Source organism: Crocodylus siamensis, chromosome 5, assembly GCF_052110815.1.
Source record: "Crocodylus siamensis isolate JL-2025a chromosome 5, ASM5211081v1, whole genome shotgun sequence".
Lineage (NCBI taxonomy): Eukaryota > Metazoa > Chordata > Crocodylia > Crocodylidae > Crocodylus > Crocodylus siamensis.
The window spans coordinates 28,912,642-28,928,100 of record NC_143399.1 but is presented as its reverse complement, the minus strand read 5'-3'; the positions used below and the strand labels follow the sequence as shown (position 1 = coordinate 28,928,100).

The 15,459-nt window shown below is 46.1% G+C and overlaps 1 protein-coding gene across 1 annotated transcript in view; it reads right to left on the bottom strand.

Moving 5' to 3' along the window:
* CLCA2 (chloride channel accessory 2) overlaps positions 1–5,980 on the bottom strand; it is a 30,155-nt gene extending 24,175 nt beyond the window's left edge. Inside the window, exons 1-2 of the mRNA XM_090048430.1 lie at positions 5,676–5,980; positions 4,121–4,258 (exon numbers count right to left, since the gene is read on the bottom strand). Coding sequence (XP_089904556.1) covers positions 4,121–4,258; positions 5,676–5,828 — 291 coding nt within the window. The 5' untranslated portion in view covers positions 5,829–5,980. The remainder of the gene's footprint in view (positions 1–4,120; positions 4,259–5,675) is intronic.
* Between the last annotated feature and the right edge of the window lie 9,479 nt (positions 5,981–15,459).

Here is a 15,459-nt window from a genome sequence, read left to right as displayed (position 1 = left end):
TGCTTGGACTTTTTGAATGGTTCTCGGCTGGAGTCTTCTCAGGAGTCTTGGCTGCAGGTTTTTCTGGAGTCTTGTCTACTTTCTTAAAGAAACTGTGCAAAGAAGTTTGGACAGATGTTCTCCAGGGAGATAAGCGACACAGCATTGCATTGGATCAAGTGTTGTAAAGTTGAAACTGATGTCATAAAATTGAAACAGGGTGTCAATTTATAAACGCAAGTGCGAAACATTGTAACTTGAAACATTGTAAGTTGAGGACTGTCTGTACCCAAAAAATCTCTTGGTTTAAGGCCATCAAGGGAATGAAGGAATGTGCACAAACTACAGAATTAAGAGGGATTTACTGAGCAGCAAACTTGCATACTAGTTATTACTTGGATATACTCATATAATCCAGAGGTTTTGTAGTCGAGCAGCAGCCTCAGTTGGAGATAGAATGGCCAAAAGAAAAGCAAGACCAGAAATACCTTAATGAGCCTTCACTTTAGTATCGAATAGTTAACCATGAAAGGAGATAAAAATGGGAAGACAGCAGGGCCTTAGTGCAGAAATGTAAACAGTGTATACTGTGGAGTGGTTTGGTATTGTAAGTGCCTTGATAGTAGATAGGGATGATAGTGTGTATGGGGTTAAAAAAGGACCACTCTTAGGGCTGTTTTTGATGTCTTTCAAGTGTGACTGTTGGGAGGCAGAAGGGAAGAAAAATATATCTTAAGTCAATAAGATTCACGGGTTCATGATCAAACTGGACAGTTGGTATAATTTAGTCCAACTTCCAGCCTAACTCAGGCCATAGAAATTTACGACGTCCTTCAAACTTATTTCGCTTTTGTGTATCCATAGCTGTACAGTCTTGCTTTAAACAAAAGTGATAGAATCCAGCACTTACAGTCACTTTAAAAAATTGTACCTTCTTCCTAATATGAATGCATTTAGCTGCAGCTCCCAGTCTTTGGATCCTGTTGTGCCTTTGCCTGTTAACTTAAAAGAGACTTCTCCTATCAGAAATCTTCTTACTAGGTAAGTACTATAAACTGTGATTAATGTACCTGTTAAACTTCTCTTGGATAAACTAACTAAATTAAGCTTTTCTAGTCTCTCTTGGTAAGACAGTTTTTCCAGAACTCAAACCATTTTTGTAATTCCTATAAGACTGAAGCCAAATATTTTGCGTGATAAAGTCAAAGCTAAGCCGGATTGATCCTTACCATAGTATTATCCAATTGCCACCTAAAAATATAGAAAATGAGCAATGGCACCATCCACTTGGGAATTTATCTATTTTCTTAAGAATTTATATGGAATGGAGGGTACATAGTTTCTGACTAGTCCTATTACTGAGTCTGGTTAAAGTATACTGCATTTATCTGTTGCTTTCAGAGTTCCTAGTAGATGGGCTAAGGCTCTGAGTAATGGGTGGGATGTTTCTAATTCACTGAAATCAAACTAAACAAAGATCAGAACTCCTGATGAGGAAAAAAAGACCAAACATTAAGAACCACTGTGCTCTAGCTCTGTCTATTGCAATGAGCCATCTTTGTTTCTCTTTGTTGTCTTGCATTTCATTTGTATGCCAAGTCTTCTGAGTCTCAAAGTCTCCACCCAAACAAGTATCACTGCCCTTTTAAGCTTTGTTAATGGGACAATGGATTAGGAAAGCAATAGAGAAAAAAGAAAACATTGACACATGGCCAACTATCTGAGTCTAGTAGTATGCAAAACTCCAGGGGATTGCTATGTGTCCCACCGCACCTTTAGTGCCTTCCACTGTAAGTGGCTTAAACAGGCTGTGGAGCTGCCAGCAGGTATGGTGAGGCCTAATGAGGTGGTCACATGATCGCAAGAGGGCTCGTGGATTGGATGAAGGCCTGGGCAGCCTCAGTATAAGCCTAGACCCTAGGAGCTGAGTTGGCAGTTGCAGCTGGGGAGCCAAAGGGTGAACATCTTCTGGCTGGAGTACTGCTGCTCCCAGAACAGCTGGATGTTAAGGGTAGAAACTGTGGGGATGGAGGAGGTTGCTGGTCCTGGAGAATGACCTAAAACTACACCCTGCTGCGGCAGGATGGTGTGGTGGGGCTGCCTGTGGTAGGGTGGTCCCAGGAAATGCCACACCAGTGCCTCCCTAGTGAAAGGCAAAGATGGGGTGCTGTATAGCCTCAGCCCCCACAGCCTGGTGGGTTACCCCATAGAAGGGACAGGTGAGGGGTCCAGGCATGTCATTGGATGCCTGAGGCCACAACTTGGTGTTTCCTTAGTGGGGCGGGGCTAGTGCACGGGTCCCTCAGTGGCCTGGGCTTGGCCTGCCGGTTGCACACAGGGCTTCGCCACCCCTTACACCCCAGCCTCCCACCACCTCTGGGCTCCGCTTCTCTGATCCGGCTTCGCTGCTTCTACCGGCTTCTCCCACAGCTTACTTACTCAATCCCACAGACTGTAGGATGCCGCTATGCTGCTACCTTTCGGTTGACCTCCTCACCGTGACCTACACCGGAGCCTAATCTGCACCCTCTATCGACCCCTCGCCACAAGCCCTCCACCCAGTGCGGCTCTTCCCCTGTGTCGTCACTAACTATATCGCTATCCCTCCACCAGATCCTAAGTAGCCTGGGACGGGAGGGGAAGGGATTCCCCCCTCAGTAGCCCTCCGGTTGTCCCACTCCTGATCCTTGACCCGACGTCCCTGGGTCTTGGCGGCGATCCCGCCCCGATCTCCCTTCAGCCCAGGGATTCTCGGTCTTCCGCCCCTCTTCAGTAAGTCCCGCACCCACCGTTGCAGAACTTACTTTGGAGTCCCCAAACTCTTCTTGGATCATCCCGATCCTTCATCGCTCACCCGATGTGTTGCTCCTCGCACAATCAGACGTCATCCCTGTCATTGGGCTCTCGATCAGGGTCGCCTCCTCCTCCAGGGCTCCAGCTTGGCGGGCTCTGTCCCTGGGGTCCTCTGCCAGTGCTTTCCCGTCCCGCCGCATGATCCCCGAGCCATCCACCGCCCCCAAAGCGGCGGCCGCCACTTCTACATCTCCCGGCTGGTGTCTGATGTCATCGTCAGCTGCCGGCCGCAGCTGTACATAGACGCGGCTGACAAGCCGCGAGGGTTCTCCCTTTGCCGCGGCGTTCCTCTCCGCCCATCCTTCTGGTAAGTTTTCCCAGCTTCTTCGGGTGCCGGGACAATCCCCAACCCCCCAGACCCAACAGCTAATGTCTAATGGGTCCAGGGGAATGCTGTAACTGGACAGGGACCTAACTGCACATCTGTCAGTGCCCTAAGTCTGTCTGAGCTTGAACTATCTCTCGTATACTGTACTTTTGTTTGCCAGAATCCAAATGTAAAAGAAGACTAAATACATCTAAAGAGATTGGGTCAATGAATAACTTAGAGTGGGGAAAAATGACATGTTAAAAACTACCTGACTATGTATTTAAAATCCTTACATGGTCCTTTACAAACCCTAACTAATTATAACAACATTTTAGTGAAATAAGTAGAAAATATCATTATTCTTATTTTATAGGTAAGAAATGGCACGATTAGTGATTAAGGGCAAATCTTAAATCACTATCTACATAGATACTTACGTGATGTTTCTCAGGGACTTTTGCATCATGACTAATTAAAAATGAATGAGGATTATAGGATTTGGCCTCAAATAAGTTATCCAAAGCACTCACTGAATGAATGGGGACACCAGTATTATAGTTTGAGGTTTCCTGTATTCCAGACCCATGCCAAATCCACTGGCTTCTGCTACCTCTCACTTTTAACCATGACGTTGTTGTTGTTCTTATTCATGTTATTCTTATACCTTAAAACCACATGTTACTTTACAGATATTTAGAATATAAGACCTAACTAGTCACCAATTAGTTTGGTCTTATGTTCCTAACTAGTCCTGTGCCAGTGGGACAGGAACAGGGAACAATGAAACAACCTCTTTTTTTCCTTATTTGTCCCTACTATTTATTGGATCACAGAATCTGGCTGGTGTTCTCCTGGTTGTTACAGATATTGTTGTGTACGTACTTTGCCTTTTAATGTTCCTGAACATTACATTAAAAACAATTACAACTTTTTAATTGTCAGAATATTTTAGTTTCTAAGACAGGCTTTGAACCTTACCTTGTCATAGGACTCTTGTTTAGGTTTCTCATAATTGTTTGCTTTCCATGTAGGAGGTATTAAAATCTTTACATTCCTAAAATAGAATCTATTTTTTGTAGCACTGAATAAATAGAAAGATGCTTCTGTTATCATATCCTAGTAATAAAATTAACAGAAAGAAAAACAGTAAGTCAACAGGACCATTAATTAAGTGGTTTGTTATTTTATGTTATTTGGGTATTAGTTCTGTGGCTTATTATATGTTACTATTAGTCAGTAAGCAGGAAAAGTGTTAGGCAATAATTCTGAAAAAGGAAAAATACTGAATATATATATATATTGTGTATGTAATACCCCTTCCCATACAAGGATCTCAGTGTATCTTATGAACAGGCATTATCACATCACACTGCTTTAGGTTAAAATAAATCATGGGGTTTATGGCAGGACTACAAACTTCACTTTTTAATTAATATATTTTATGTTGCCGGTGAAATCAGCTAAATCAGTTTCAAATCATATCAACTGAGCAAAATACAATTGTTCCAAAAAACATATCCATCAAGCTGGGAGAACTCAGTAGTTCTAAACACCATGTACAGCGCTACAACCAGCCAGCATCCTCCATCCCAGGCTCTCACCCTAGGACTTCAGATACTCCCAAATCCATTGGCAGGTGTCCTATGTGTAGGCCCAAGTCCGGAGGTCTTGGGATTCGGATGCTTTTGGTTGATCTTAGCCCACAAACCTTTTTTTTTTAATGGAAATTTTTTCATGTTCCAAGCCATATCCACCAAATCAACTCCAAATCCGTGAGTCATTCAAGAACTTATGTTGCCCTGCTACTGGCATGCATCCTCCACCCCTGCCTGAGGCTTCAGATGCTTCTAAATCCTTTGACAGGCATCCTTTATGTAGGCCCAAGCCCCCGAGCATGTGGCTTGGGGTTCATATGCCCCCGAGTTTTGCTTGCTCTCAGCCATGCGGCAACAGAAGCAAGCTAGGGAGGAGTCTCCGATTTACATAAAGTCCACCTATAGCCAAGATCTTCCCACTGGAAGTGAAAGTGGGAGGCTAACAATGCGTTACCTCGGTCAGCGTACTACCCCCTGCAGGGGAAAGTGGTTCTCCCCTGTGACTAAGAAAGATGCCTTAGCCCACAAATGTCATCTCCCAGGCAGCCAGGAGCTGAGCGCTGACCCCAGACCACGGCTTCTGCGCGCACCCCCTTGGGGTGACAAAACCACAGGCCATAAAGCCTGACATTTAATTTGCTGCTGGAAAAAATGTTTGAACGCTCTCACTTGAGGTCGGTAAGACCTGGCCCAGTCCGGGCTTGCCAGGCCTTCCCTTTCCCAGCAGCCGGGCACAGTCGGCTTCTGAGCTCTACCTGCCGGCTCCGCTTCCTGGCAGCCCGGGCACGGCCAAGCCCCCGCCTCGGCAGCCGGGCCAGGAGCGCGGGCCCGGGCCAGAGCTTCAGTCGCGCGGGCAGGAGCGGGGCGCCCGACCCCCCGCGGCCAGACGCGCGGCCGCCCCGCCGGGGCAGCGCTGCGGAGGCGCCGCAGCCGCTCACCTGGACGCTCGCGAGGAGCTTCGGGTCCTCGGGCACCCGCGGGTGGACGGCGAGGAGCAGCCCGTCGTAGGCGCTGTCCTGCAGCAGCACCGCCGCGCCCGCCAGCGCCAGCAGCGCCAGCAGCGCCAGCGGCCGGAGCGCGGCCCCGCTCATGCTGCGCGGACCGCGGGCCCGGCTCTGCCCCGCCGCCGCCGCCGCCGTCGCCCCCGCGGGGCGGGTCCTGCCGGGCCGCTGCCCCCGGCGCCCGCCTCCGCGGCTCGGCGCCAGGCGGCTTCCCCGGGGCCCGGCGCAGGGCTGGAGCAGCCAGCACGAGGGGCAGGGCAGGCTCCCGCTGCGCCCCGAGGCGGCCCGTGGCCAGAGGCGACGCTGGGGTGGTCAGTCCTCAGGTGCAGATGGAGGAAGGACCTCAGCATCCTCCTGAGGAGGTGGCAGGGCAAGGGAAGGGTGACAGCAAGCAGTGACATGAGTGTAGAGAGTGCACCTAAAGGGGAAACGGCCCCTGAGCAGCAAACAGCAAAACCCCTACGTAATCCAAACACGGGAGTGAAACAGCCCAGTCCTTCCCAAGGGGCTCCGGCCCAGCACGAGCAGCATCCACTCCGGGGGAGGGAAGAGGTGCGGGAACTGTGGGGAGCCTGTTTTCTGGTGTTAGGAAACCTCTTGGGAACAAGGCACCAGAGTGATTTCATGATGCATACACCTTAAATGAGGGGTAGGCAGCCCCCAGCACGTGCCAGACTGTGACACGTGAAGGATTTTGCTTGGCACACGCACCTTGGGGAAGCGGCTAGGGCTGTGCTGCCACCTCAAGGATTGGGTCCTTTGCAGCTCCCCCCCCTCCCCCCCACCTGCCTCTGGCATGTGAGGCTGTGGGTGTTTTCGGCACTCTGCCCAAAAACATTGCCTACCCCTGATACCTTGATATCCAGCCACCAGGATCTAACCTGTGCTTTCAATGGGGAAAGAGAGATTTAATAAGATCATACAAAAACATGGGAGTTGGAAAGATCAGTAATTCATAGTCTGATGTGGGAATGCATTCTTTTAAATGATGACGGTCACCTAAAAAATTGTGGATATTGTTTATAGCATCCAACTAGATGAAAAGTAAAATCCTTCAGCCTTAGCCAAAGCTCCCCTTGACATGACAATTAACTAATTTGAAATAACTTCATATTTTTCATAGAATCATAGAAAATTAGGGTTGGAAGAAACCTCAGGAGGTCATCTAGTCCAACCCTCTGCTCAAAGCAGGACTACCCCCAATTAGATTATCCCAGCCAAGGCTTTGTCTACTCAGATCTTAAAAACCTCCAAGGATGGAGAGTCTGCAACCCCTCTGGGTAACCTGTTTCAGTGTTTTACTACCCTCCTAGTAAGAAAATTCTTCCCAATATCTAACCTAAACTTCCCTTGCTGCACCTTGAGACCATTGATCCTTGTTCTGTCATCTGCCACCACTGGGAACAGTCTAGCTCCAGCCTCTTTTGAACTCACCTTCAGGTAGTTGAAGACTGCTATTTAATCCCCCCTCAGTCTCCTCTTCTCTAGACTAAATAGGCCCAGTTCCCTCAGCCTCTCCTCATAAGTCATGTGCCTCAGCCCATTTTTGTTGCTCTCCACTGGACTCTCTCCAATTTGTCCAGAACCTTTCTGTAGTAGGTGGCCCAGTACTGGACACAGTACTCCACATGTGGCCTCACCAGTGCTGAATAGAGGGGAATAACAAGTTCCCTTGACCTGCTGGCAACACTCCTACCAATGCAGCCCAGTATGCCATTAGCCTTCTTGGCAACTAGGGTACACTGCTGGCTCATATTCAGCTTATTGTCCACTGTAACCCCCAGGTCCTTTTCTGAAGACCTGCTGCCCAGCCAATCAGCCCCCAGCCTGTACTGGTGCATGGGATTGTTCCATCCTAAGTGCAGGACTTTGCACTTGTCCTTGTTGAGCCTCATGAGATATCTTTTGACCCAATCCTCCAATTTGTCTAGGTCATACTGAATCCTAGCCGTACCTTAAAGTGTATCTGCTACTTCCCCTAGCTTGGTGTCATCTGCAGACTTGCTGAGGGTGCACTCTATGCCATCTTCCAGGTCTTTGATGAAGATATTGAACAGAACCTGCCCCAGGACTGACCCCTGGGGCCATGGGCGACTGGTGCCACCTTAGTCAGGAGGGGAACATGCCCCCCAAGTGACCAGTCAGCAACAGGGGGGGCACCCCCTGCGGCCAATCTTGACCCCCCCCCATAGCCAATCACACTGGTTAGGAAATGGCAGCGGCCCTCCCACTCCCCGGCCAGTGCTTGCAAGGGGGACACCAGTGCTCCTGCCTGCCTCCCTGCCCTCGCCCATCACCTAACCAGGGAGCGCTGCATGTCAGGGGGTATACCAGTGCTCTCAGGGCACCCCCATACACCCCCTATGCATTGCCACTGCTTGGGGCACTCCACTTCATACCAGCTGCCAACTAGACATTGAGCCATTGATTATTCCTTTCTGAGCCCAAGGCTCCAGCCAGTTTTCTATCCACCGTACAGTCCATTCATTTCTTGGCTTGCCAGCAACAGCCTTGCTAAAATCAAGGTAATCCACATCCACTGGTCTCCCCACATCCACAGAGCCATTCACCTCATCATAGAAGGGAATCAGGTTGGTCAGGCATGACTTGTCCTTGGTGAATCCATGCTGACTCTTCCTAATCACCTTCTACTCTTCCAAGTGCTTAAAAATGGATTCCTTGAAGATCTGCTCCATGGTTTTTCCAGGGACTTGGGTAAGGCTGACTAGTCTGTAGTTTCCTGGAACCTCCATTTCCCCTTTCTTCAAGATGGGCACTATGTCTGCCCTTTTCCAATCATCCAGGGCTTCTGATGAGGAAGATAATGGCCATCTTCGAAAATAATGGCCATCAGCTCTGCAATCACATCAGCCAACTCCCTCAGCACCCACCGATGCATACAACCCAGCCCCATGGACTTGTATATGTCCAGCTTTTCTAAATAGTCCCTACCCTGTTCTTTTGCTATTGTTAGCTGCTCACCTCCTCCCCAAATTTTGCTGCTTGGTGCAGTAGTCTTGGAGCTGACCTTGCCTGTGAGGACTAAGGTGAAAAAGACAGTGAGTACATCAGTCTTTTCTGCATCCCCTGTCACTAGGTTGCCTCCCTCATTCATCAGCTGTAAAACTATTTAATACCATCTGAACCACAGTCGCTGCTTTTTCCTGGAGTATTTCTGTGCGACTGACCTGAGATTATGTTCTTTCACTTCATGGACTTTGGAGAAGCATCTGCAGGAGTGGCAGAATCTTCATTGCTGGCTGGATTCTTATGAGAATGAGAATTGTACTTAGGAGGCAGCATCTCCCTCTCCCATTTATTTAAAAATCACATTTAGACTTGAGCATCTGGCCTTCTTGAAAGACAGTGAGGACTTCCTACATATAGACTGGCCTGTCATTGTTTTATAACAAAAAGTATAATATCAGAACCAGGATTGAATCTGTTCACCCCAGCCAGTGACAGTGGTTTTTATAACATAATCAGTATTAATATAACTGTACAATTCTCTATCATTCATTTCAATTCCCTTGCCAGGAACTTTCTGTTGCTAGATATGTTTTTGGGTGATCTTGTCCTTGTCACCCTATTATCCATGCTTAATGTCCCAATACATGACTTCCAGGGAAAATATAGTCCAAGTTCACAAGCCTTATATTATTATATTATTAGTATATTATTATACAGTATTGTATGACACTGAAGAGACTCAGGACAGGACCATCAAGGCTACAAAGATATTCCAACCCTATTATTATTATACAGCACTTACACATTACCAAAGAGTGTGGTAGGTGCCTCACAGACATATTAAATAACACTAAATTACTATACTTATACAGTAATATATTGCCTTATATCCCATATAATAATAAAAAATACAAGCAGTTACTGAAGAAGCAAACTGAAGACAGGAAAAACCAAGAGTATGAATTACAGAAACCAGTGAAAGCAAATACAAAAAAAGATGAATAAACACAAATAGACATTAAAAATAATATTTAATATAAGAGGAATAAAACAAACATCTTTTTCTTTCTCCTTTAAGATCTCAGAGGCCTCTAACAAGTAGCTCAGATTTCCAATTATCTCATCTTGAAATTCCTGGCTAAGAAACCAGAAATGTCTCATAAAAAACAAGCAGTGGCGCCATTAAAACCGGTTTTACAGTGAGCTTAAAGAAGCCTGGAAATCCTGATCCAATGATCTAGGTGTCAAGACAAGTTAATGCATGCAGTAAGTAAAATTCCACATTCATCATATTTCAGATACATGGTGAGTATTTCCCAACTACAGAAAATGACTCTTGGCTAAAACTACCTGGTAAAAAATGAATCAGTGATGTCAAAATGGCTCTATAACCCATTCATATTGCAATATGCTGGCCATGAGAACAATAGATTCTGTAACCTTCCAATTGTTTTATCCATCTGTTTGAGTTCCTACCATTTTGTAAGGTGAGTAAAGAGTGATATGCTAGCACTCTAACAGGGTCCTTGTGTAAGAAGACAACCCACTGTTTCACAAAAGTCTTCTTGGAGGGAGAAAGAAAGGATACCCTTAGATAGACTGTCCTAACTCCATTGAAGACAACAGAGTTGTGATATTATACCTCAGCCAAGCAACTACATTAAGATATTATTTATTTTCAAGCTTCCTTCTTTAGGGGAGTGAAAGAATCCCACAGTACCCATCTGAGAATTTACCATGCTGCAAAGGGGAAAAGAGAGAAGCTGTCATTAAGCAGGGGGAGCTGTGTGAAATAAAAAGTAAACATATATCTGTTTTGCAGGATTATGTATAAAGAAATTCTGTGCTCTCTGCACACATCCAAGACAGAATATGATCAGTAAAGAGGGGCTTGCTGCAGGGAGGGAGCCCAAGAAGCAGTGCACTGTCCAGGTGTTGGAGCTTAGGGGAACAGAACATTTTGCAAACAGTGTAAGACTGAAGAAGTGAAAAATCTTATTTCTTTAGCAACACTTAGAAAACCTGTAATCTATGAAACAGAATTATGATTACAGTTTTATTTCTTTATCTCATTTTGGGAAGTAGGGTGTTGGGAAATGTAATAGGTTAGGAATATAAACCTGACACTCCTCCCCCTCTCCCTTCCATAGATAATGATCTTGATGGGAAGCGGTAGGTGAAGTTTTGTTGACTCATTTCTGCTAGATTCTTGTTAGCCTCCCAGAGAAAGACTGCTAAGCAATTTACGGAGGTGAATCAGTAACAACACCATAGAACAGACAAGCCTCCCTTTTGTCCCCTCCTTCAACATGGATCTATCAAGTTTGGCTTTCCTCTCTCTGAGCCCTCCTGTCCAATAAAAATTACTAGCAGGATAGCCTGATCTTTTTTTTTAAAGAAGTTGATACTTCTTTTCCCAAAAGAAATATTGAGATCGAATCAGAGAAACTGCCTTTAAAAAGATCAGTTAAATATTTTGTGCACATTTTCCACAGCTAAGCATCAGCCAAATCCATGACTAGGAAGCGAAAATGGAGACTTTGCTTGATCAGATACTATTGCCAAAATAAAACAATGAACAAAGAAATGCTTTAAGGGCTCTGATTTCTTAAAATGGGAATCAGAAGAGCTGTTATAGTCTTTAATTTAGATAAGGTATTGAGTCCTGACAAACATTCAGCAGAGTTTACACAATATTTAAAGAAGCCTTTTTTTCCCTATACACCCATCCACTTCACCTTTTATTTTTAAGGCCTTTAATTGCATGGTACTACTTCCTAACCTTCCTTTAATTTTATTTTAATGTTCTCTGCCTCAAAGTCTTTTCAGTGTAGTTTTTAGTGAATGTGTCTTTTGTGTGTACATAACACAGGAACAGCAGCACTTTTGTTTGGGTTGATAATGAAAGGTGATAAGAGGGGACCAATTGGACAGTGCCCAATTGCAGAGCCCTTGGAATTTCCAGAGTTGATGGACAGCTCAAATTAGGAGTCCAGGGCATGCCCAAATTAGGTCACTAGTAAATGAATAAATTAAGATGTGTGCATGTGAAGGGTTTGTTGGAACAAAGGAATATGCTGACAGGATAAAACATGAACAGATCACAGGGAACCCAATCAGTGGTACCCAGAAATGGAGAGTCATCAGAGGAGTAAAGTTAAAGAAAAAACATAAAAGACGGGGGGAGGGGGAGGCATTTGGTAAGATCAATGGACTAAATTTCTTTTTCTCTGTCTCTATTAAGATAACATTTAATGTATTAATAAAAGTTAGATTTTAGTTAAGTTGAACTGTATGAGGTGTATTCCCCATTAAACTCTGGGTTTATTACACTTTGGCAATCCTTTAGCACCATGGGTGTGTAACACTTTCATTTTATTATTCCTACTTACTGTATAATCTGTATTCTACTGTAGTCAGTGCCAAATCCTGCTCAATTTACATTATCAATCTCAGAGATTTCATCAAGACTGCTCATGTATGAAAGTATGCTGCGTTTGAGCCTATATTTTATCACATAAGAAGTATTCAGGCACCTTCATTATCATTTACTGCAACAATTTTCTCCTTCTATTGGAAAATCAGGTCTAATTATTTTAAAGATCAAGTGTTCGGTGTATCACCATCTGAGAAAATAACATTTTGAATTGTCTCTGAAATGACTCCAATGACATTAGAGATATGATGGGTAACATATAAGGAAATACATTCTCTATATTGTCGCGCCTCGATGACCGGTGCACCCTTGACCTGCGAGCCTGGGTCAGCACGACCAGCTTGGTGTGAGGGGGGATTTATGACCGGACAGGTGGGTGTTAACGGGGAGCAGGAGTCAGATGATTTAAAGCGCATTGGTTACACAGAAAGTTTATTTTACTTACGCTACTGATGTGATGCAGCGTAGGCAGAGGAGTTGATTTATTCAGTTACAGCATGCAGATATCATGTTACCCAGCATTTACAGGGTGGGTAAGAAAGTTGCTTGTTACAGATTCCGAGCAATTCACATAAGCCATTGCAGTTTGAGATTACTGAGAGCTCTTGATAAGAAAGATAACGACAGAGATAGACGGGCTGGCAAGGACGGGGGGGTATGCCAGAAAGATACGAAGGCGGAGAGATAATATTTGTGCACAAACTGTTCTTCTTGAGTGTATACGCAGTTCTCTGCTTTGGGCGGAAGTTCTTTCAAAGTTATACTTGGCCAGGTGACCAATTACTACATGCCAGGCATGAATAATTAACGAGTTGGCACTTGTGCTCTCTTTTTGCTCAGGTTTCATGCTGGCAGCCCATCCCTCAAGAAAGGGGGGGGGGGGGCTTTCTTTTAGTTTAGGTGGTACTGAGCCTGTTTGGTCACAAGAGGGTAAGCACGACACATTATTCTGATCTTACAGTTTCATTAAAGTCAGCTAATCTCGTTACTATAGGTACTTTATCTTTCGTGCTGGCCTGTCAAGGTCAGTTTCTCTCTCTCATATGGGAGCTCAAGTGATTTGAAATGAGGCACAGACAGGGGTATGTATATGCAGCACTCTTAATACAGAGAGATAGACTACAATTGCAGAGTTTGTTGTGTTAGCCTCTGACCTTTTGCCATCGGCATCCGAAATCAAAGACTTTGATCTTTGACATATATCAATGGGAAGTCAGGTTTTGAGATTTTCAATCCAGAATTCAGGTTGCTCAAAGCTATGGTTCCTAAAAGCACCAAATGTACCTTTGCAAGTACCTTTGGACATATGATGCAGGTTCTGTTCATAGTTCAATAGCTATGAATATTGTTAGAGTGACAATATTTGGATTTTGGGGAACACTTGATTTTCAGCTGAAGCTAGGCTTTAATCTGTGTCTCAGCAAAAGCTGCTGACCACAAGGCAGAATGATGTATTAAAATAACCTTGCAAATGCTAGGCAAGTAAGTTTCTTAACAAAGCAATAGTATACAGGATGAATAAATCATTGGGTAAAAGGAAACAGCATGCAGATCAACAGCTATCGTTACGAGATAAAGTAGAAGCAAGACCTTGGAGAGGCTGCTGAAGTCAGCAAGAAACCAAAAAGAACCAGTAAGTGACTGAGAGAAGCCAAGTTCATGGCCCTATGCAGGCACTCTTAGCAGAGAGGCATGTAAATGAAGGAAATGCATAGGCAAGTCCATGTTAAAGAAGCAAACAGTAAACAGAGGCAGAGCTTGAGATGGGAGGAGAAATGGGTGGAACAAAGGAGAAGTGAGGGTGGAATAAATGGTAACAAGCACGAACCAACGTGCTTAAAATGTGGGAAAACTATTGTTCAGGGCGGCTCCCTGGTTTGTGGTTTTTTGGGAGCGAGTCCGAAGCTGTCTCCATTCTGAATAATGCTGTTGCAAGCAATGTGTGCTGGTGTTTGCTCTCTGCTTGCTCTGGCTAATGAGTAAAAGGATCTATGAGCAATTGGATCATCATGTCCCTAGTCATTGGGCACCGCATGGAGTCGGTGTCTAACAAATATAACAACAAGTAAAGAAAAACAAAGCAATTTGAGATTTCCCTTAGTATAAAAGAAGGCAGGATTTATCCTCCATTGTATTTGGAACTTCAGTATATGGAATTATATATTTTTTCCATCATCCTTCCAACAAACTCTCCTTGATATGGCATGCTAAAACTAGGCCTTAAATGCATATAGCCTTGTATAGCTAGTACAGTCTTATACGAGTATAAGACCTATATTGAAGGACTGCATGTGGTGATGCAGGTGGTCCATTTCAGTTGTATTCTAATATTATAAAAGCTGTAGTCTGACTATGCATAACACTTCATTCACACTCTGATGCCTGATGGAAACAACCAATCAGAGTGCGAATAGAGTTCGGACAGGAGGTGGTGGCACAGTGGAGCACCAGCATGATAGTGGGGACACGGGATGGAGCTGGAGTGGGGCAAGGCCAGCACAGCTCCCTGCTCCCTGGAGGCAGCAGCAACAGAGTGGACCGAACGAGGGTGGGGCGAGGCTAGCCTCCCCCTTTGCTTGGATGTGACTGCATCGGCATGGGGGGAAATGGGGTCGGGACGCCATGTGGGGGGTGGGGCAGCTCTCGCTTAGCCCCTCTCCCCGCTGCTCCCTGCAGGTGGCGAATATAGGAGGGCCTCACCCCCCCTCTGTCGTCCATGCTGCTCCTTCCTGATGTGGGGTGTGGTGAGGGGGAGTAGCAGGCCCAAAGTGGGGGGCGAAGCCAGCCCACCGTGGTGGCCGGGGGTGGGGGGGGAGCAGCAGACCTGGGCCGATGGGGGGGGCCGGGGGTAGGAGGAGTGGGCCCAGCCCCAAAATGGTGGCAGGAAGGGTGAGGGAGGGGCATGCCAGGCCTGGCCCCTCCATGAAACAGACGGTGGGGGAAGAGTAGCCCAGCCTGGCCCTGAAATGGCAGCGGGGAAGGTGGGGGTGGCATGTTAGGCCTGGCCCCAAAACGGAGGATGTGGGGGGGCACGCTTGGCCCAGAAGTGGCAGTAGGGAGGTGGGGTGGGCCCAGCCCGGCCCCACAGCAGAGTGGGGAAAGGGGAAGCGGGCCTGGCCCTGAAGGTGGGTTTTAAAGTTTGGGTGAAGCAGAAACAAAGGGGGTGTAACTGCACCCCTGTCGACCCACCCCACGTACACATGAAAAGCAGGATGCTTCGTAGCGTACAAAACCTGGAGCAGACAATGCCCGTTTGAATCCCGGGGCCGCCGGAACGCGCGTATCTGTGTTTTGTGAGGCCGGGGTTGTCCAACT